We start from the raw sequence: 24,099 nt of genomic DNA on the forward strand, positions 1-24,099 counted from the left end.
GGTTTAATGTATTTATTTAGAAGATGAAACTTACTGTCAGTATTTGTATAGCACCCTCTGGAGTCTGACTTCCCCAAAATGTAGAACTACATGATTTGTTTCACCAACAAGTAAACCCTATTAATTAAAAGATTTTTAGCGAATTGGCTGATATTATTCAGTCTCTGCCATAGCAGTTGTTGAAATCTACCCTATTTACCATCTTTTGTTTCACATTTCTGGTGCCAAAAAAGACTTGTTTGGGGTTTTTTTACAGTGCAACAACCATGCTCACATTTCAAGGTTAATTCAGAAGACTCAAAAGCTTATTCCATGTCTCCGGTGCACAAGCTGTTATATTCAGCCTGAGTTCAGAATGAGCTTTTATTTCAAAAATCCCTCCATACAGTGCTATATAACAAGAGTATAACCTTTCGAAGATTGTTTTCAGTCTCCTGGGACCAAAACCAGCCTGGGTTGGGGAGCACTGAGGGCTGCGTTGTCTCTGTCCCACCTGATCGCTAGGCAGGGCTCGGGTGCAGCATCCGTGACAAGTGTCTTTCCAGATTGGGTGATGGGACGGTTTGCAGGGCAGGAGGCGGAGATGCCAAGCAGCTGAACTCTGGCACAAAGGCTGCAATGTGTTATTATTTTTTCCCCCCCTCGCAGTATGCTGCGGAGTTGCTGGCAGTGGTGCGCCTCCCCTTCATCCATCCCAGCTATCTGCTCAATGTTGTTGACAACGAGGAGTTGATAAAGTCTTCAGAGGCTTGCCGGGATCTCGTGAATGAAGCCAAACGTTATCACATGCTGCCGCACGCCCGACAGGAGATGCAGACGCCAAGGACCCGGCCCAGGCTCTCTGCAGGTAAAGCAAAACTTCCTTCAGTGGCACCAGCTCCCTGGTTCAGCAGTTCCCAGGCATGGCCAGGACATGCCCTGGGATGGGGCACAGACCTCGGCTCCTTCCCTTGACTCCTTCTTGGAGTCTGGTGATATTTCAAGCTCAATTTTCCATTTCTACTTCGCTCGAGCATGTAGGAGCCTCTCCGCAGTGGTTGGACATGAGTTTTTAGATGTATGCTTCTGAAACAAGATTTAGAAGGAGCCTACTTTTTAGGAATTATTATCTTTGTTCCCCAATTGTCCTGAAAGTGAGCCCCTTGCCCTCCATGCCTCAGTTTCTCTAGCTGCAAAAATAGGTGAATAATTTGCTTCTTTGCCATTCAGCTAATGGCAATTAGCTAATACTCATAAAACAGCTTCACTTTCACAGCTCTATGTAAATATACTATTTTCATATGGTGAGTCTTACAGTACCAGTACAGGCTGTTTGCTGCCTCCAAAACAAATAGATCACACATGATATATTCCCTTTTAAAAACCCAGCAGCTATGAAGAACTGTGTCTCTTCAAAAAGTTTCTCACTTGAGGAACACATGCATTTTCCTTTTTGGAAAAATACATGAAAAGAATCCAAGTGCCCAACTTCCCAGCAGAGCCCATGTCATGATAAAGTAAGAAATACCCTAAATATTTGCTGAACAGAGTGGTGCAAATATGTAGGAAAACTTCGTCCAAGAAGGAGTCAGATGAAACAGGTGAATTGTTTTAACATGCTGCCTGTACTTCTGCCTCCCATAACTACAATCATAAAGCCAGGCAAAACTTTCTGTCACTGCCACTAATGCTAATGTGGCACGGAGATGGCATATCAAACCACAGCATTTGCAGCTTCTGGAGACTGCCTCATCAAGGCACCTTTCAGAAGGATGAAGTGTAGAGGACTTTCAATAACAATCTATCCTAAAAAGTCTTTCATTGAAGACGACTAATGGTGTGATGTTTGAAGGGATTTTTGAAAAGTGCTTATTTTATGTATATAAAATTGTAGGTGTAATATGATCCATTTCCAGAAGCTTGTTGATGAGGGAAAAGTGATTCTCTCAGGGTAAGAGAGGGTGATTATAGTTTTTTAGGTCAGAGTCTAATTATATAGAATCATGTTATTTTGCATATCAACGGCATTCATGTAGGCACAAAGGATTTCTAAACACCCTTTGTGGACTCGCGGCATCGTGTCACATGTCCTCTCGAGGTCATTGATTATAATCAAGTTATGTGTTGCACAAGTGATTAGATTTTCTGGTGTGGTGCAAAAATAATGATCTCTTGTTACTGACAAATATTTACTTAAAACTGTACAGCACTTTAACTTAATACCTTTTAAGAGAGTAACCTTGCTTGAATGACACATATACATTTTTTGAAAACACTAATGAAGAATGACGATAATCCATCACTCCGAAAGACACATTTCTCTGCTGCCGCTCCTGATCCTCTCGCTGGCAATCCCAATTCCGCACTTGTGACCCCCCGGCCTGTGCACGCTTGTCTCTAGGATGGGCACCATAACACATCACAGCAACAGGTCCGGCCGTGAGCACAGCTCCTGAAATGGTGATTCCTTCCAGCTCGTGGACTCATGGTCCTGCTTCTGAGCCTACCTCTCCTGGCAACAGATTGCACTGGGACTTACAATTGATGCAGAAAGATTTTTAGCACTTCTGCTAAATGCTAAATCCAAACCATCCCCAGCAATTGACTCTTGGGGTTGGAGCCAGAAAACATCCAGATGTTAAACTGTGACCCATCACTGCAGGGATGAGCCTGGAGTAACACTCAGATCAGATTTGACTCAGTTCTGGCTGTGAAATGGTAATAAAAGCTCTGAGATGTGGATTGCAAAAGTTTGTGCATTTGCACGAGCAGAGAATTTGGCTTGCTGCACACCCTGCGTGTTATGGGCTTGGGGGAGCTGTTTAAACACAGATAAATCTCAGTTAATAACTATATTAGGGCAGGGGCTATCTCCGTCACGTTTCCTAGCACCTAGTACTCTAAGACTCTGATCTGAAACTTGAGCACATGTTAGTTACATCTAGAACACCTGCTTTCTCTGGAAAAGGAAAAAAACCCCACAAAAACAAAAACAAAAAACAGAAAATGATATGTTAATAGAGTATATGCAGAGAGAAGATCAGGGTGAAGAACCATAACCATAGCCTAAATCTTCTCCAGACATTAGCTTTTAGTGTGAGAACACTTTCTTCAGGTTAAAGTCCAGACATACTTTTCCTGGATAATACCTAAGCTCCAAAACTATCACAAGCCTTGACAAAGTTCCCATTTTCTTCAGTGAAACAGGAATTTGCTACATGCAGGTCTCACTCAGAAACTGTTGAAGTCAACGGACATCTTTATATGGAACTGGTTTTTTATTTCTTTCCCCTTCAAGTCTTGCCCAGATGGCATGCTCCCTCTCAAGTTCTCCCAAGCATGTTCATAGTGTCATTCTTCACCCACCACTCCCCCCCCACACACAGTCCCTTTTTTCTCACCCTTCTTGATTTGATTACACAGTCTAAAACAGGTTTATATACGATACATTAAAATTACCCTGACTGCAGAGTATTTTTTGATAGGCTCCTGCCTGGTTGAGAGATGACACTTTTTTATAATATTATTTTTCCTACTTGAATCCTAGGTGTAGCCGAGGTAATAGTCTTAGTTGGGGGTCGTCAGATGATTGGCATGAATCAGCGTGCTTTAACAGCAGTCACTTGCTTAAATCCTCAAAACAACAAGTGGTACCCATTGGCCAGCCTGCCCTTCTATGATCGAGAGTTTTTCAGCGTGGTCAGCGCTGGGGACAACATCTATCTCTCAGGTAAGCAGCAGATTTCATAAAAACATAGAATCACAGAATGGTTTGGGTTGGAAGGGACCTTTAAAGATTATGTAGTCCAACCCCCCCCTGTCCTGGCCAGGGACACCTTCCACTAGATCAGGTGGCTCAAAGCCCCATCCAGCCTGGCCTTGAACACTTCCTATGATGAGGCATACACAGCTTCTCTGGGCAGCCTGTTCCAGTGCCTCACCACCCTCATGGTAATAAATTTCTTCCTTATGTCCAATCTAAATCTACCCTCTTTCAGTTTAAAACTGCTACCTCTGGTCCTTTCACTACAGGCCTTGGTAAAAAGTCTCTGTCCATCTTTCTTATAAGCCCCCTTATAGTATTCAAAGGCCACAATAAGGTCTTCCCAGACCCTTCTCCAGGCTGAACAACCTGAACTCTCTCAGCCAGTCCTCACAGGGGAGGTGTTCCAGCCCTCTCACCATATTCATGTCCCTCCTCCCAACCCACTCTAACAAGTCCATGTCTGTCTTGTGCTGAGGACCCCAGAGCTAGACACAGTACTCCAGGTGGGCTCTCACCGAAGCAGAGTAGAGGGGGAGAATCACCTCCTGCGACCTGCTAGCCACACTGCTTTTGAGGCAGCCCAGGATACACTTGGCTTTCTGGGCTGCAAATGCACATTGCCAGGTCATTCCCAATCTTCTGTCCACCAGTATCCCCCAGTGCTTCTCCTCTGGGCTGCTCTCAATCCATTGATCCCCCAGATTTACTGGGCTGGGAGAAGAGTGTCCTTCCTTACAACATAAGCAGCACAGACAAAGAAGGACATGCCAGAGTTTTACCCAGCTGCTCCTGGTGAAAAAAAAAAGACAAGTGGGAGGAGGTTGGGAGAGAGGGATTTCCCTGCTTTTATCATTCTCCATTTCTCTGCGGCGTTAAAGTTCTCTCAAAGCAGTCAACAGTAACATTTGCAGATGCAACATGAAGAAAATAGATCTGACAACCATCAAGCATGCAAAGAGGTTTCACTGCCATAGAAACACAATTTAAAATACTGGCTGCAGTTGAGTCTAAATGGTGGGTTATGGAATTTGAGACAGACAGGCTGAACTGCTGAATATGTGACCTACACTTACAGTATTTATTTACAGGAGCATTCACGTTTTGTACTTGTTGTTGAGACCTCTCTTTTGACAGTAGTCACTAGCCCTATAATCTTCTTAGTTTCAATGAAACTGAGACCATGCTCCTTAAAAGACTTTAACTCCCAAAGAAGCTGTCTACACTGTGCCCGTAGCATCACGGTGTCTGGTTTTTTGCAGTCTGGTGGTACCTCTGCTTGGCTGGAGGGGGAAAAGCAATTCCCACCAGGCGATGCAAGGATGCTCTGATGGCAGCTGAGTGGAGGTTTGATGATTAAAAGAGGAGCCTGGGCAGGGAGGTGCAGATGTGTGCGATCCAAGGGTGTAGTTGGGAGCACAGATGCGCCAGGCAGTACCAGTAAGGGGTTACAGCTGTTGCCTTTCCCTTGCCGAGTTCCCTCACTGCATTTTCCGCAGTAAATTGCTGCCTGTGGTGTTAAATTCCATTAATACTGCATAGAGGCCCTAAGGATTGATTGGAAATTACTTCTTGACAGTTTTTTGCCCATGCTCATTTTGCTGCTGGAGCTAAAGCCTTCTATGGAGGCTTTTGTGAGATGCTGACTTTTAGTTATTCTTAGCTGAGGTACTTTCCAACATGTAAAGCCATTTTAGGCTGTGCCATACCTGCTAAAAAAAAAAAAAAAAAAGCTGTTGAATCCTAAATTCAAAGCTTATTTCATCTCTTTCCCTTGAATCTGGATGAGCAATCTGATGGTATTCGGTGGCTATGATAGGAGAGCTGAAAGTCCCACATGGCTGAGTGTTGGTTGATATTTTGCTTTGCTAAAACTTACCAGGCAGAGGAAGAAGGGAAAGGGAACCAACAGAAGTGGGAATGAACCCCTGCAAGCTCCAAGTACTGGATCCCACACTGCATAACATAGGTGTGGAGAGCAAAATACTAAGGAGGAAGCCTGATTTTCTCATTAAACCACAGAACTGAGTCTGGTTTCTTTTCCTGGCTCAACCACTGACTCCTAGTGTGGTCTCAAATAAATCATTTCACCTCTTTGTGCTTCAAAATGGGGATAGTAAGACACCCACAAAGTGGCTACCTTGGGAGCTTCAGTCAGAAGTTAAAAAATGACCAATATAAGTATTTAACTGGAGCATCTTGAACTGTTTTACAGGAGTGGTACAGGTGGTTCTTTCCTTTATCAGCAAATGAAAATAAATAAGAAATTTCTCCCTGAAAATTAGACGTTAAGCCTACAGTGCAAGCACTGACTTTATTGTGCCCATGTATGTGTTGCTTCAATCCATCACTGTATTAAGCATTTTAGATTTCAGACCAGCCTGTGTCTCACAAGCCAAGATAGGCTCTGCCTTCTGACACTTTCTTGCAAGTGTTACAGTGATTGAATAGACTGGAAGTTATTTATGAACACTGAAAAGGGTCTATCCCCTTATGTACATGTCCCTCGTAGTCTGACATCTTGATTTCTTCATGTCATCTTATTAAAAAAAAAACAGCCTTTGGGGCGCATGAATAAATGACACAGATATGCATCATCGGAACAGATGCTCAGTATTGAGGGTGATTTATTTTAATTAGTCAAATGTCATTTGAAGAGTTTTTACTTTGTAACTGGCTTTGATTGCTGTGTGCAAAGCTGCTGCCATTCCAGGATCTCACGTAATTCTCCCCTTTTCTTTCCCTCACCCACACATCGGTGCCAGGCGGCATGGAGTCGGGTGTCACACTTGCTGATGTCTGGTGTTACATGTCCCTGCTCGATAACTGGAACCTCGTGTCCCGCATGACAGTCCCAAGGTGTCGACATAACAGTCTGGTGTACGATGGGAAAATTTATACCATTGGAGGGGTCGGTGTGGCAGGCAACGTTGACCATGTGGAAAGGTAAAAAAACAAAAACATGCTGTGTGCTGGAGCTTTTTTTTTCATGCTATGCTAAAAGACCATTTCCCTTTTAAAAGACACATCAAATGGACTGTATGTTTTAAAAAAGTTTTTATAACAGCTAAGAAAGGAGGAAACTATGCAAGATTTGATTTCTTTTTAAAGCTTCAGTGGAAACTATTGTTTCAAAACCAAAGACAAAAGCTGTCTGTTTGTCAGTTTGCTCACAGGAGGGAAGAGAGGAATTAAGCTTCTTTGGACACTTTACACAGATTATACAATGAACTAGTAAACTTCATTTGAATTTAGTACTGATGAAAGTCCTTACAGACCACAATAATTATTTTTTTTTTTAAACCAAAAAAAAGCAACAGCAAAGTGAGTTTCTCACATGCACTCTCCTGGTAAAGCCTTGGCCTGGCTGGAAGGAATGGTGGTCTTGGCCTGGGGACCTGCCAAGCCCCGACTAAAACAACAGGCATTTGAAACAGGCATTTGCCAATAAAAGTTTCCTTAGCAGTCAAGCCAGAAAGGAATAAGTCATTAAGAAAGATTTGCAAAAAACCCACAACATTTTTCAAAAGGTTAGGGTTAAAGATGCTGTCAATCTATTATTTTTTTATTTTGGTGATGCAACGTCTATGTTCCATTTATGTAGGAGGTGTTTATTTTTTCATTTAAGTAGATAGCATAAATACTGAATACCAAAATCTGTATTAAAAGTTTATTAATATTTCAAAGTCAAACACACAGGAAATTAGAAAATGCCAAAAATAAAGTTTCCTTCTGCAGATCTTTTTAGTACAATCTTTAATCATGTGATGACTTTTTTTTTCCCAAAGGATTTCTGCCTAGTTCAGTGCATGAGACAGACCAGTTGTCTGTATGCGAGGCCAGGGAGATACTGTCTGGTGCTGAGCTATCACAGTTCACATATGGGCCTAGTTTTGTGTTCCTTTATCTTCACAAATATGGCACTATTTTGCCTAGGAGACAAGGATGTGACAAAATAGCCCCTGGAAAGGACATGTGCAGTAGGACAAGGTCTGCAGGTAGCCTTCCCTCCCACCTCAGGCATGGGCTGAAGAACTGACATTGGTGATGATGCTCTCAGCAAGTCAGGAAAATGCAGACAATGAAGAATGAATGATAAATCGTAGCAGTGAATGCAACTAGTGAGCATTGCTTCCCTCCTTAACCCTGAGCTTACAGTGGGCACTGCCCTTGGGACTTGCTTTGAAAGAAATCTCATCATTTTATCCAAATTTATTTCTGATTTCTGAAGGTATTTGTCCTGTAATTTAAGTCAGCAAATTTTTAACTAGCAGAAATGTTTTTGTGAACATGGGAAGGAGAGAGCCCGGGAAAGAGACGGAGCATTTCGTTCCATCTCTTGATAAAGATGAACATCAAAATAATGCTACCACGGATAGGTATCTTGATGGATGTCATTGATTAAATTACCTCATTTTATTTTTCCTAGGGTCTTATTTCTGTCTGTGCTCTGATTCTCACTGTCTGTTTTTAACAAAGCATCCAAAATGTTGGTCACTTGAATGAACCCCAAATCAAGTAAAGTAACCCCCTCTCCTTCCTTTTCATCTGAGTCACCCAAGCCCTCGCTACAAATGACATTGCAGCCTGCAAAGTCACACTCAGGCCCTCAGCGTACCCTGCATGGCTCAGTGAGAGCAGCCGTGCTAGTTTTCACTTGTAACAAGCCCACCAAGAGACTTATATGTGGGAAAGGAGCAGATTTCCTCCCTATCATTTCAGCGCATGCTGTCTCAACCACAATAAGGACTTCTTGTCATGGGGATTTGCTAAACCCGTGGTTATAATTAATCTGCTATTGTCTATAAAGTGACTTGTGAGACAAAGCCATGGAAAAAGTGCAACATGGCCTCCTTTGGGTTATGCCAAGAAATGAGAGAGGTTTTGGGATGTTTCCTTTTTTATTCTTTGTATTAAAATGACAGTGGGGGATGACAGAAGCAAAGCATGGCATGGCTGAAGCTGTGCATTTTGGAAAAGATGTTTCAGGGTCTGCTGTTAGAAATCCATGTGAGAAGAAGGTGACCCTCGTAGCTGTGCTGAGCAAAGTCAGGCCTTTTCAGATAAAAGCATTTCCCATTTGGACCACACAACTAATTTGTGCAAGTGTTCAGGAATTTGGGTTGCAGCTTAAAAAAAAACATTTAAATACAAAGTAGTCACTTTAATTGCTCATCTGTCTGCTGTCTTATGTGCAGTTAATGCCCACTTCTTGACTCTGCCTTCTTTTTCTTTTTCTTCCCCCTCAAGAGCTTCAGGTGACTGACCTTCTCCCACCATACTTCTGTGTGGGCTGCACATTCCTCTTCAAATATTGTGCTGCTTTGGGTGGGCCACTAAGATACCATCTCTCAGGATGGGGGAAACCTCTCTGTCATTGCAGCAGGTCTTACAAAAGCACTATATTAAAATAATAAAGTGACATGATTATATGCTCCAAGTCAGGTTATGCCAAAAATCACATTTACCTCTGAGGTTAACATTGTTCCCCTCAGTGTTGAATTTCAGGGTTGCGCACTCGGGTTTTGGTTAGTTTTTTGCCTCAAAGGAGGCATCTGAGATTATAGCCCTGTTATCCACCCACATGGAGGTATGGAGTCTTATCAAGGCCTGATGCACAATGCAGTCCTGGGCTGTGCCACCAATGTGAAGGGCAAGGCACTGGACACCCTCCATTGCTGGGCCACCTACCACCTCCCCTCGTACACATGCAGCTTATCTTTCCCAACCACATTTTGCTTTTTGTTTGCTCAGTGAGCTCGAGCGTGACCATGCCCAGCTTTGGCATGGTTTCGATGCATATTCACTAGCATGGTGGAAGGCAGATCTCCAGTCCAAAGTGACCTATCCTGACCTCACCAGTTAGCAGTCCCAAAGCATGAAGACTACAGGGTGTCTCTCCACAATGGGTCTTTGAAGATGGAGAAAATAACATTATCTCCTAGTTTCTCTCTTGTTCTCCACCTGTTTTTCCTGGAATTCTTGTAATATTTCATCTTAAATGGTTAAAATCTTACAAAGATGTTTTTACTGCATTTTGTTTTTTAAAAACAAATGTCAGACCATCTTAGCTATACATGCTGCCACCTGACTGCACCTAATACATCTGCTGCACTATTAGAAAGCATTAAAGCAAGTAGGGACCACCAGACTCCTAATGATTTATGGCATCAGCTCCTGTGCTTTTCTCTTCGTGATTTTAGTTGTGTCATTGAGGCTGAAGGATGCAGCCTCAACCAGAAATTCTGGTGCCACTTAAATCAGTGGGTGTTTTCCCATCAACATCAATAGGGCTGAGATTTTTTACCCTTTATCTGCCATTTGTCTGTAAAGAGGCAGTAAAAATTCCAGCTCGATGGATAATATTACGGGACTATCACAAACAGACAAGTATGAGTCATTCGTTACTCATCTTAAAACAATATGCATGTGCCAGAGGGGCTGAGTTATAAGTCCATTTTTGTGGCTGTACATGGGTATATATTCAGGGAGAGTTATGTTTTTGGAATGAGTGTTTAGGGAAATAACGGCGTGGCTGCAGTTCTCCATCAAGCCCCTCTGGCAAGTTTCTTTGTGACAGGGAGCGAGTCATTAGGTGTTAGGAGAGAGGGTATTACATTTTCTGTCTTCTGAGATATGAATTGAGTTGGGAGGCAGCGAAATGAAGTGGATCCATGAACTAGGTTTTTAGATAATGGATGGGCCCTGTAATATATGCAATTTGAGAGCCGAGAAGACTACGTGTGCTGACAAGACAATATATGTGACTAAAAGTGTGGAAATGTGGGTGCTTTGTGGTTATTATCTGTTTGAAGGACAGAAGATGAATCCCCTTGACCTGACAGCACTTTTACAATAGGGTTGTGTAAAATTGGAAGATTACTTTGGTTGGCAGTGTGTACTTGGAAGACAGTCTAAAAAATTCAGTGTAAAGAATAAGGTTTATAAGCCTTAGAAACTGCTTCAGAACCTACTGTTTTATTGAGACATGGTCACGTAGGAATTAGGGCTTCACCCCCAAAAAAGATGGTGGGATCAGTAGCCCAACTGAAGTGCATCTATACCAATGCATGCAGTGTGGGCAGCAGACGGGAGGAGCTGGAAGCCATTGTCCAGCAGGAAAACTGATGTAGTTGCCATCACAGAAACACAGTGGGATGACTTGCACAACTTCAGTGCTGCAATGGATGGCCATAAACTCTTCAGAAGGGATAGGCAAGGAAGGAGAGGCAGGGGGTAGTCTTGTATGTTAGGGAGTGTTTTGATTGTCTAGAACTTAATGATGGTGACAATAGGGTTGAGTGTTTATGGGTAAGAATCAGGGGAAAGGCCAACAATGCAGGTATCACAGTGGGAATGTGTTATAGGCCATTCAACCAGAGGCAGATGAAATATTCTGTAAGCAGCTGGGAGAAGTCTCACAATTGCTAGACCTTGTTCTTGTGGGGGACTTCAACTTACCAGACATCTGCTGGAAATACAATACAGTGAAGAGGAAACAGTCTAGAAGGTTCCTGGAGTGTGTGGAAGATAACTTTCTAACATAGCTGGTGAGTGAGCCAGCTAGGGACAGCGGCCCGCTGGACCTGTTGTTCATGAACAGAGAAGGACTTGTGGGTGATGGGATGGTTGAAGGCCATCTTGGACATAGCAATCGTGAAATTATAGAGTTCATGATTCTTGGAGAAGAAAGGAGTGGGGTCAGCAGAACTTCACCTTGGACTTCCGGAGGGCAGACTTTGGCCTGTTTAGGAGAGTGATTGACAGAGTCCCTTGGGAGGCAGTCCTGAAGGGCAGAGGAGTCCAGGAAGGCTGGACATTCTTCAAGAAGGAAACCTTAAAGGCGCAGGAGCAGGCCATCCCCATGTGCCGAAAGACGGGATGGCAGGGAATAAGACTGGCCTGGCTGAACAGAGAGTTTTGGCTGGAACTCAGGAAAAAAAGGAGAGCTTATGACCTTTGGAAGAAGGGGCAGGCAACTGAGGGAGAGATGCAGGGAGAAAATTAGAAGAGCCAAAGCCCAACTAGAGCTCAATCTCACTACTGCCATAAAAGACAATAAAAAATGTTTCTATAAATATATTAGCAACAAAAGGAGGGCTAAGGACAATCTCCATCCTTTGTTGTATGTGAGGGGGATCATAATGACAAAAGATGAGGAAAAGGCTGAGGTTCTTAATGCCTTCCTTGCCTCAGTCTTAACTAGTAAGAGCAGTGGTTCTCGGGGTACCCAGCCCCCTGAACTGGAAGATGGGGACGGGAAAAAGAATGAAGCCCCCATAATCCAAGGGGAAATGGTTAGTGACCTGCTACACCACTTAGACACACACAGGTCTATGGGGCCGGATGGGATCGACCTGAGGTTACTGAGGGAGCTGGCAGAAGTGCTCAGCAAGCCACTTTCAGTCATTGACTGGAAGTTAGCAAATGTGACTCCCATGTACAGGGAGGGCCGGAAGGAGGATCCAGGGAACTACAGGCCTGTCACTTTGACCTCGGTGCTGGGGAAGGTTATGGAACAGATCATCTTGAGTACCATCATGTGGCATGTACAGGACAACCAGGTGATCAGGCCCAGTCAGCATGGATTTATGAAAGGCAGGTCCTGCTTGATTAACCTGATCTCCTTCTATGACAAGATGACCTGCTTAGTGGATGAGGGAGAGGTTGTGGATGTTGTCTACCTAGACCTTAGTAAAGCCTTGGACACTGTTTCCCACAGGATTCTCCTGGAGAAACTGGCTGCTCATGGCTTGGATGGGTAAAAAACTGGCTGGATGGCCAGGCCCAAAGAGTGGTGGTGAACAGAGTTAAATCCAGTTGGCGGCCGGTCACAAGTGGTGTCCCCCAGGGCTCGGTTTTGGGGCCAGTTCTGTTTAATATCTTTAACAATGATCTGGACGAGGGGATTGAGTGCACCCTCAGTTAGTTTGCAAATGACACCAGGTTGGGTGGGAGTGTTGATCTGTTTGAGGGAATGAAGGGTCTACAGAGGGATGTGGACAGGCTGGATCGCTGGGCCAAGGCCAACTGTATGAGATTCAACGAGGCTCAGTGCTGGGTCCTGCACTTGGGTCACAACAACCCCATGTAACTGCTACAGGCTTGGGGAAGAGTGAATGGACAGCTGCCCATCAGAAAAGGACCTGGGGGTGTTGGTCGACAGCCAGTTGAATATGAGCCAGCAGTGTGCCCAGGTGGCCAAGAAGGCCAATGGCATCCTGGCTTGTATCAGAAATAATGTGGCCAGCAGGACTATGGAAGAGATTGTCCCTCTGTACTCAACACTGGTGTGTTCAGTTTTGGGCTCTATTACTGTGTTCAGTTTTGGGGTCCTCACTACAAGAAAAACACTGAGGTGCTGGAGCATGTCCACAGGGCAACAAAACTGATGAAGGGTATAGAGAACAAGTCTTACGAGGAGTGGCTGAGGGAACTGGGGTTGTTAAACCTGGCAAAAAGGAGGCTCAGGGGAGACCTTATCGCACTCTACAACTACCTGAAAGGAGGTTGTAGCAAGATGGGGGTCGATGTCTTCTCCCAAGTAACAAATGATAGGACAAGAGGAAAGAGCCTCAAGTTGAGGTTTAGGTTGGGTATTAGGAAGAATTTCTTCACCAAAAGGGTTGTCAAGCATTGGAATAGGCTGCCCAGGGAAGTGATTGAGTCACCATCCCTAGAGGTGTTTAAAAGTGTAGATGTGGCACTTAGGGACATGGTTTAGTGGTGGACTTGGTAGTGTTAGGTGAACAGTTGGACTCAATGATCCTAAAGGTCTTTTCCAACCTAAACAAATCTGTGATTCTATAATTCTACGATGTCTTAAGAAAGTTAAATATATAGCCTTGTCTAAGGATAGTTTCTTAAGCCCCTCAGAACAGGCAGAAGAAAATAAAAAAGGCAAAAAATAGTAATCCATTAATGTGATTTTAAACAACATGTGAATCATCTGAGGAGCAGATCAATATGACACTGTACAGCTTTATTTTAAATAGCAGCTTTCCTGCACACAGAATTAAATAATGTATAAGAAACTGGAGGGTGCATGTCTAGAAGTGACTGACCATGATGTAAGGGTTTTATAATGTAAATAAATGAAGATACTCATATGGCTGTTTAACCTAGAAGGAGAGAAATTAAGAGCCTGAAGAAAAAAAAAAAAAAAAAAAAACCACGTTTTCAGGTACTGAAGAGATCAAAAGTCAAGAAGGCAGAGAAGCAAACTGCACAGCTTGAAATGACGGGTTTTCTGCTGTTAACACTGAGGTGGTAGGGAAAGAGCAAGAAAGGAGGCGTTGAATGAAATGAGTGAAGCAAGAGGAAGATCAGGCCCACAGATGAAATCATAAGGGTAGAGAGTTGTGGAAACCAGCAAGGTTATTTCTGTGTGTGCTCTCTTCAAGCCTGAGCTGTGTTTTCTGCTGGGTTTAGATCATTTGCCATATCATGGGTATATAAGTAACATATAAACCAGAGAATAGTGACTGCACAAGGGTCAGGTGAGACGACAGTGCTCAGTGCACGTGAAGTGTCAGGTAGGGACACACACATCCTGCACAGGTGGAAAGCCTGATGTCCAGAGCACAGCAGGGCCATGGACCGCAGGGTTGCAGGGACTGCTCTGGGGGCAGAGAAAGGCGTGCGAGGGCATCTGTGCAAAACCACACATGAATCCATAGTGTGCAAAGACTGCAAAACCAAGCAGTCAGTCCCGTGAAAGGAGATGTCCTTGAAGTTTCAAGTTCAACAAATTGGATGGGCTTGGTAGGCTCCTAGCCAAGGACAAGCATGGACACACCAGTACTGGAGGGAGAGTGCAGGAGAGGAAAGAAAAACCTTTGCCTGGCTTGAAGCCAGCTTCCATTAAGTCTCTGTCTGTGGCTTCAAACAGGGGAATCAGATGCAAAGCTTGACTAAAGGGAAGAGATCAAAGTGATTATTCTTTAAATCAGTTCCCTCCCCGCTGGCCCCTTAGCAGAGCTGGTCTTAAAGGCAGCTGAGGAGCCCCACTAGCACTGGTGGCAGTGGAGTGATGGCAACACCAGAGATGACACGACAGATGGAAAGGCCCTAGGGCAGAGAGGTAAAGCAGGTGTCATTATTTCCTGTCCTGGAAGGTTACAAAGACTCAACTTTATTCATTTTTAAACCAATTTAGTTAATCTGGTGCAAATCCTTGTGTGAACACATTAAGAGCTGACTTGAGATAGACCAAAATGATGGAAACCTGCCTTGCAGAGACTTAAGGAGCTTAAACGACTTAGTTTATCCCATAGAAGATGAAGAGGTGACTTTATTATTTTCTGCAAGTCTGTACATGAAAGCGAGAGATTTGATAGCAGATGGCTTTATAATCCAACAGAAAAAAAACCCCTTACTTTCTGGTGGGTGGGAGCCGAAGCAAAACAGAGACTAGAAATTAGGTCTACAGTTTTGCAAGGAGGGAATGAACTGGAGGAATAAATTCCGAGGGGATGGAGGGACTTGGTGGATGGGTATCAGGAAGCCTTGAAGGCACCAACTTCCCTTCAGCCCCAGAGGTAAATTAGGCACTTACTTAAGAAGATTGCTTCTACAGCAGCCTATGTAAAACCCACATTAGATGCCTGTGTTAGGTGGACATGGACTTGCTTCCACCTGCTTTATGGTTCACTGATTTTTTTTAAAACAAATAACCCTCAAGAGAAGTGTTTTTTTAAGCTGCCTCACTTGCACCTATAACCAGCAGATCTGCAGCTTTTGACTTTCAGCAGATGAAGTGAAACTGGTCATTTTTGATTTCCAAGTGGCAAATGAAGGAGAGTAGGAGAAAGAAAGATCAGTTCTGTTGTCATAGAGCATAAACAGAGAGAAGTAAAAGTGGGGGGAAAAATGGGGTCTAGAGGACCTGACGTCCCAATAGTGATATTTGTCTAGGAAAAGGATGATTGTTTTTGTAATTTGAACTTTTCTCCAGTATTCCTATAGATGTGGTCCTCAACCACACCCAGCCTCCAGCACATGTGAAAGATATAACCCCTCCTTCCCATAAAGGTATTAGGAGGATCAGAAAGTCATTGTCAGGAATGTATCTGTCTTGGGAACTGTGGTCTGCCAGGTACTTCTGCCAGTGCCAGCAAAGGTGACTTCTACTGGCCACACGTGTTCCTGGTGCTAAGTCAGAGTGGACGGTGTGAGACAATACCTATCGGGTGACAAGTATAATTTATATCTTAGAAGCCGAGGAACTAGAAAGGAACATTAGGCCAGTTCTCAGCTCTATAGCTTTTCCCAGTTTCTAACCAATTCCTTAACCAGCTTTTAATAAGACATCAAGAATTAAATTACCAAGCCCCAAATTACTGCAGTAGGTGAGTTCACAAAATGTAACCCAAAAGCGGTGTATGAAACTGTTTATATTATGTGAGATTTTTTGCATATTTGCCAGGATGGATGTGAGTGCTGCCCCAAATGCTGTGGGCAAATGCAGGAGATGCAGCATACGCAGCCTTATGTGGAGGAGTTGCTTGTGCAGTCAAAATGCATCTGCAGGCTTGGGTTTGGTACCAAACGTTAAGAATCAGCCCAATATAGGTGTGTCGCCTTGAATGCTCCCAGCACCATGTTGTTTAATCTTGTTATATTTCTCCCCTTTGATCACTTGTTGCAGATGAATTTAATTTCTCAGTAACTAATTTAGAGCATTGTACAAGGCAGTTCTCCATGCTCATTTTAAAGGACTTTCCTAATTTATTTTTTTTAGTTAAAGTTTGCCTCCCTCTTGCTTTTGCTTCAGTTTTATGAGTGTGTTAATTACTTTCAGTTATATTGCTTGGAACTCATTAATGCATTTTCATTAAGCACATTATTTTGTGCTGTTTCCACCATTTATATCATTTCTCCCTTTCATTTTCCCCAAGTTTGGGCAGTGAGAATTTGAGGGATGAGTTACAAAGGGAGAATTCCCCTGTTGCTAAATCATTTCTTACAGATGGGTTCATGGCCATGGATTCATTTCATATTTGCATATTGCATATCACTAATATTAAGAGCAAAAGCCCAGAGTGGGTGATGAGGGCTTCTGTTCTTGCAGTCAACAATTCTGAATAATCACTACGCAGGAAACTCCTATTTGACTGAATGTGCCATTACATGGAAATATAGAAGCCTAAAAAATCACATTATTTTCCACTGTCTCCAGGACTCATTTTAGAGCAGCTATTTGGATCCCTGCCACATTATCTTTAAAAAAAATTGACGTCTGTACTTGTGACATTGTCTAAAATGAATCTTCATCCATGGATTATTAACTGCACATCCCTTATGGTCAATGGCTTAATTAAATCAGATACTGATGACCTTAAAACTAATTTAGCACTTCCATGCATACTCTTTTCTGTTTGCTTCATGTCAAATATGGATACAATGGTGAAATCTTATTCCAGCATTAACGTTTGCAGCATCCTGCAATGAAGCACAGTAGTTTGGGTTGCACAATGAAAATTAAATGGAAGCAACTTACTCTGGCACAAAATGTGCGTCGCTGGTCAGTTAACTAGAGTAAAAAGAGCTATCGTGTTGCATTATGTTGCAGGTGAGATGTGTTTCACAAGCTGAACAACTGAAGTATATTAACAGTTGCCTGCCTGCGGTTGCTATTGGATATCACTGCACTGATTTGCAAGAATAATCTCATTGTATACTCATTAAAAGAAATTAATTAGTGGAAGACATCTCAACAAAGATGTCCTGAGTTTCTTTAGCTTGGACTATAATGAGATTTGAGAGGCATATACAGAAAGTAGAACCAGCTTTCTCTGGCCTTTTCTCAGTGTTTTAAAACCTTAGGAAAAAAGCATTAATTACACTGTTTACCAAGTGACTGAATTTGTAAGATGTTAAGAAATATATTTCCACCTCTGCTTTTCTTCTGCTTGTCAGGCTGCCTTTGTGTTATATCCCAGCCTTCTTTCACTACCTGTCGTGTCTTTGCTGTTCACCCAGTGTTGTGCCACCTCAGCTCACTCTGATTGCTGTCATCTTAGGTACGATACGATAACCAACCAGTGGGAGACCATCGCTCCTCTGCCAAAGGCCGTCCATTCAGCTGCTGCAACCGTTTGCGGTGGGAAGATCTACGTCTTCGGTGGGGTGAACGAAGCCGGCCGAGCTGCAGGGGTCTTGCAGTCCTACATCCCTCAAACTAATTCGTGGAGTTTTATAGAGTCTCCGATGATTGGTAAGGGATACATGGTGTCAGAGTAAACCTGTATTACAACAGAAATGGCTGTGCTTATAGGTATTTTAGTGCCTTTGCGGAAAGCAAATGAGTTGGTGGGTGAGGGGAGATATGTGTACAACAGATTGGCAGGAATGCATGGTATATTTACCAGAAAGGGAATTACCTGGATCTTTACTGAAGGCCATTGTCACTCATTAATACAGTTAGTTATCAGCTAGAAGTGATGAGTTCAAAGTCGAGGAGAAAGGAAATGTATTAGGTATGGACAGCTAGTAATTTTAGATACAAAACAATCGCAAAGTTCAGTGAAACTTCATCCTGGCATCATGTGTTGCTCCATGTGTTTTTACAACACTGCTCAGTTAATGGATTATTACTCCTGGGTTTGTTAAAATGCTGCCTGTCCTGTGGGAAGTGATGGTCATTCTTAACTGGGATTTATCAGTGGTGTCCAAAGCCATATGTGCTTCAGAGGCTGAAATCTCTGAGACGTGTAGATTATTAAAACTGTGTTCATTAGCTTGTGATGCTCTCGAGCTCAACGAACCTTTTACAGAATAAAGAGCAAGATGAGAGGTCCAAACTTGCCACCATACCAGCTGATGTCAGAGGTGCAGACTTCCTTCCAAAGTTAGGATAGCACTCAGAAGATGCAGCTTATCTGCTTTCTGTGGCAACTTGCACCCTGAGTGTTTAGGCTACTTTTGGAAACAGGGTTTAGCGTTCCACTTCACAAGGACATTACTGCAGGGTGGCAGCCGACCTGGGCCACCTGCTCTGTGCTGGGTGGCTGTGGGCATTCTTCAGTCTGGCTGTACTCAGGCGACCAAAGAAACAGTGCTCATACAGTCATTGCAGAGAAGCTGCTTTGGGATGGCTTGCTTTTGCATCCTAGAATCGTAGAAACACAGAATGGTTTGGGCTGGAAGGCACCTTTAAGGTCCATCTAGTCCAACCCCCCTGCAATGAACAGAGACATCTTCAACGCAGAGCCCCGTCCAACCTGACCTTGAACATTTCCAGGGATGGGGCATCTACCACCTCTCTGGGTGACCTGTTCCAGTGTTTCAAACCGTGACATGAAGTGCTTCGTTTAAAAAAAAATCACAGTCTGAGTCTGGTGGAGCAATAGGAGTAGCAAGTAATAAATTACAGAAGCACAGGTATAAGGTATTCAGGTAAGGCCTAAGCATATTCAGAAAGCTAAAATAACCTGCTCTTTTTATTGTAGCTTGTTACAATTATTATGACTCTTTTCTTGGGGTTCCCTAGTAGATCCAGGTTATGAGGAGCTGGTAGAGCCATGGCTGTAGCCTCTCCTGTGCAGACAGTGCTGCTGCTTTCCAACTCCCTTGCTGCTGTTTGTGTCCAGCCTAACATAACATGACATGCATATGATGTAGCATGAAGCGCCCAGCGGGAGGGCGTTAACCAGCAAAAGTCATGTTTATGTAATACAGCAGTGCAAACAACGCTATTGCCTGGCTTTTTTCATCACACAGCTACAGCTGCTGCTGTTCATTTAATCCACTGACTGACAGTATGAGGTTTTCCTGTACTCACAGCATATTGCAAAAATGAATGCATTATGCAAAGAGGCATTCCTTTTCCTTACCAAAATAGTACAAGTGCCACAGGAAATCATTCCTCGGGGTCGTTGTACTGTCTAGCAGACACCAACACCACGCGTGCTTGGAAAAAATCATCCGAACCGTCCAGAGTTGGGTTCATCAGCCATTGTTCTAGTGGACATGTACTATTATTTCCTAACAAAAATACATGAAAGATACCAGTGAAGTTAAAAGATGACATTTATGTTTTCTTGGTGTCAGCAAAGTTAATTAATTAAGCTGAAGGCATAAAATATATGATCGACTGTGGAATTGCTGTGTGTCTTTGTTGGGAAATTTATAACGTCAGTTTATTTGCGAAGAAAGTAAAATAACACAGAGCCTGAAAGATTGCGCCCCCATGGAGAACGTTTGGGAAACTGGACTGATGTGATGCCTGATCTTCACTAAAAGGCAGTGGGAATGTTGGAAATATACTTTAATTTCTCCAGCTCTACAAGAACCATAGTATAACCTGTATTTGTAAAGTATCCCCCAAGAACTGGATGCTATGCCAAGTATAGTACCATCTAAAACAGAAGGGAGTAGAAAGAGCCTTGGCGTGCCTTTTGCAAAATGGATCTGAGATTAATCCTGATATGATCACTGCTGGGGTGCCTTTGATAGCCTCGGAGCCTCTTTGTTTTGATTTGGGAATTCTTAAGGTGTCCCTCTGAGCTAAGTCAACTGAGATATCTGATGGTGAGTCGAGAGATCAGTGAAACCTGTTTGAATTCAAATAGGACAACGGATTATTTAAAAACACCTCAAGCGTGCTTAGATATGCACCAGTAGATGCGGGTATTGAAAATAGCCAAGGTCTCTGGAGCTTTTCAGACCAGTAGTACCTGTCGCAAGTCACTGTGGTATTTTATGATAGTGAGTTCAACGCAGCATGGCACACATTTGAACCCAACAGGTCCATCTCTTCCAAAGTGTCATGTCAACCTAACCCAAGGCAACACTGGCATCAGCCATGGCAAGGGGGAAGGTCATTTTTTGGCTAATCTGAATGGAGGTCAAGCAGGGTGGATCCTGATATCCTGCCTGTGCAGAGGATATACAGAGTGGGGACGAATAGCAAGTCCATGCAGCTCAGTCCCTGCTCTCTTCTGCCTGGATTTTTTCTAGGAATAAGCAGCGAATTCACTCCCAGTTTCCATTTATTCTTTAGCCTTCACCTGCCGGGAGGTGTTGGGACATGGATTCCTGTGTGCAATAGGTATGACACTCACCAACACATTTCACATGGATGCTGTGGTAGCCTTTGGGTAGGTGTCGATTACACACATACGTGTTTGGAGAGGAGAGGGTCTTTCTCAGTGCCCCATCCTTTGCCCTGCGTCTGTCCTCCCCACCTCTCGAGCTGGCAGATGTTCCTGCAGCAGTGCAGCCCACAGCTTGATGTTACTGGGGTAATGGAGCCTCCCAGGGCTTTCACATTGCATATTTTTGGTAAACCACCTTGCACATCCTCTTCTTGTGTTTTGAGCTGTAAGAAGTTTGCTGCTGTTGAGCCAAAGTCCTACAACAGTAAATGAACCCAGGCTACATACTTGCAGCACCTGCCTTTCAGTTTGTTGCCAGGCTGTCCTATATAGCTCTGCTAAAATTTTATTTCATGTCCAGCTTCCTGAGGTTTGTCTTACTTAACAAGATGGCCACAGACATGCTGGTCAGTGATTGCAAGTAAGCCTAATTATCTTGTCACTGGCTTGTAGTTCGCTTTGTGCCTTCATGCCAGGGCACTAAAAGATAGCTTTTTTGATACCCTGAACAGTCAGTATCTGTACTGGTGAATTACAGGTTTTTATTAATGTTTCTGGATTTAAAAAAAACAGTGTTTAATCATCACTATTATTAAATTTTAAAATCTGGTGGGAACTATGAGAACAGAGAGGTCAAAGATCTATGAGCATTTCTCGTTTCTAATCCAAGTATCTAGTTCCTCACCATACCATTTACTCCTGCAGTGATATGTCCAACCAAAATGGGACAATCACAAAGCTAAGAATGCAAGAAATATCTGGAAAACAGCATTAGCAGCATTTTTACTGCACTGTCCCATGGCTTATTGTGGTTAAAATGCATAATCCTTCCCATGAATTTATTTTTAGACTTTACAAGAGAAATCAGGTGTACATCTTGGCCTGTCCCTCTCCCCAAGGTCAATAGGTCAGTACCTGTGTTTGACCAGCTTTCACCTAGAAGTCTCAAAGCAATGAGAGTTTCATCTCATCCTTCAATGTATTTTTCTTCCCATTACTAGTTCTTAGTGGTTTTCCCACTAGTAAGCTTGAATTTTACTTTCCTTTGTCTCACCCTTTTATCCTCCATGTATGCCATATTCTTCATTCAGAATGGCTTTTCCACTCCTGGATGTCTTCCCCCTACACATACTTACTCTGCACTCTACCCAGCAGTCAGTATTTTTGTGTTTGGCCTTTAGCAGATGTCCTCCCTTTCACTTCCTACCTCTGCTTCATCTGTGTGACCATACTTTGTCCAACTCTCTTCAGTTTGTCAACATTTTGCCCGTAAATTTGATGCTGAAACTGCCCCATGATGGCAGGTGGAGACTTCTGCTTTGGCACGGGTGATCCCTGCCACATATACATGAGGACTCTCAACTTCGGGGTGTCTGAGGAGGGTTTGCTCAAGGGTCATTGGGGAAACCATAGGGCCCTGCAAACAATTGTGTAGTTATGAGAAGTCAGCTAACAGGAGAGCACCGTGCCAGAAGGGCCGACATCCGAGACCCTGCTGTTAGTTGCAGTATCTGCACTTTGGCCTCACAAGCTATGTTGAGGATCAGACCAGTCTCCCAGCTGCCATGGGATGTGATCTTATCCTTTACTATGCCATTCTTGAGCTTGTCTGCATAGTATTCAGGGAGGGGAAGCGGCACTTACTATTAAAAGCAGATTTAGTTTGTATTAACTACTCTCCTTTCTCCAGTCTGCTTCTTCATGTGCATCAACCCCCCCCCACCGGCTGCCCACACCTGCAGGGAGACCCTTTGGTTGGAGTTGTATCTGGACTGGTGGCATGCCCACATTTCTTCCTCCTGATAAAAATGTTTGACTAGCTTGGTTTTAATAACCTTTTTCCATATGAAGTGCTGCTTTGTATTGATTCATATTCATTGTAATGCCACTTGAGTGCCTTATTGGAAGGCAACATAAGATCTTTAAGCAATCATGGATGGGAAAGCAGAACTGTGCTACTTGACCATATTTGACCATATATGTGTCATATACTATGTATCTATACATATATGTATCATATATGCATCATATACTAGACCATATATATACTGAGTGACACGAGAGCCACAAAACCCATCACAGAGAGCATGCTGTTGTTACTAAGTGAGGAGCACACTTGTAGGTTAAATTATCAACCCTATGTGAAGTACACCTCCGGCTCAAGGATTGTCTTTGAGTGCATACCCCTTCCTGCAATGACCTGTCACTAGCATAGAAATATTTGCATATTTTCCTATAGCAACAGCAAAGGAGAGTGATGTTATGATGTTATCCACTTGGAGAGAAGAGTACCTTTTATCTATTATCTCCTTTACATTTATTCTGCCTTTTAATCTCAAGTATGCTTGCTGTCCTGGACAAATCCCATTTAAGATTTTCCAGCCCGAAATGGATTACTATACCTGACAGCCCCAACACTTGAATTTTGGAGGGGAAAGGAGGCTGCTTCTCTGTTTCTATGCTTCCTCTCTCCTCTCTTCCTTTCCTCTGGCAGATTTTTGAAATAACCAGTGTCCCCTCTCTATCCCACAGTAAGCCTCTGACCCATAGAAGCTCATGTTCACACCCAGTAGCATTGACCAAAAAGCCCAAACAGAACATGCTTTTTATAAAATTAGGCTCCCCCAACCACACACCTTGCACTATTAGCACGTTAAGGACTTAGAGCAGCAACAGAAGTTGGAGTCTCCTGCATGTTTGCCTGAGGTTACCAAGCCCTGGAAAGGACAACAAGGGAAGAGTGTGGGTAGCACTCTTCACCTGGGATGAAGTAATGTTAGAGACTGAAGGCGGTCATCCACACCTAGGTAGCAGGAATGACAGTTTGAGTTTTCCAAGCTCCCTGTGTCCATGAACAATTTCTGCCTCCATGGTAACAAAATAAAAATAAACCACACTGTTTTCTCTCTACCTGTCTCTGGAGGGGTGTCCCTCGTGTCTCTCTGCCATATCTTCATCAGGATCAGGAGACTGTTTGCTGTGAACTTCTCCCTTACTGAAAGAAACAGAAGAGATTTCTCCGTTTCTCTATCTCAGGCTTACTTTATACCAATTTATGAAATTGTAGCTAAAGCCAAAAGCAGTAAAAAGACAACAGATAGGTGATGTATTGAAAAATTGATGAGAATCAAACACGATTGCCTCTTAGAAAAAGAATATCAGACTGTCTGCCTATTTGAAAAGGAAAAAAAAAAAAAAAAAAGTCACTATAAAAATAACCAAGGGGTTTCCCTCTCTTTCTTTAACAAAAAGAAATGT

General features: G+C 43.2%; 1 protein-coding gene across 3 annotated transcripts in view; it reads left to right on the forward strand.

Annotated features, from left to right (window-relative positions):
* The window catches only part of KLHL29 (kelch like family member 29), a 404,084-nt gene that overhangs the window by 363,390 nt on the left and 16,595 nt on the right, over positions 1 to 24,099 (forward strand). For all 3 annotated transcript variants that reach the window (XM_074820138.1, XM_074820136.1, XM_074820137.1), the window contains 4 exons: positions 649 to 847; positions 3,527 to 3,709; positions 6,508 to 6,688; positions 17,767 to 17,960. In XM_074820138.1, coding sequence (XP_074676239.1) covers positions 649 to 847; positions 3,527 to 3,709; positions 6,508 to 6,688; positions 17,767 to 17,960 — 757 coding nt within the window. The remainder of the gene's footprint in view (positions 1 to 648; positions 848 to 3,526; positions 3,710 to 6,507; positions 6,689 to 17,766; positions 17,961 to 24,099) is intronic.

Source organism: Strix aluco, chromosome 3 (genome assembly GCF_031877795.1).
Source record: "Strix aluco isolate bStrAlu1 chromosome 3, bStrAlu1.hap1, whole genome shotgun sequence".
Classification (NCBI taxonomy): Eukaryota; Metazoa; Chordata; class Aves; order Strigiformes; family Strigidae; genus Strix; species Strix aluco.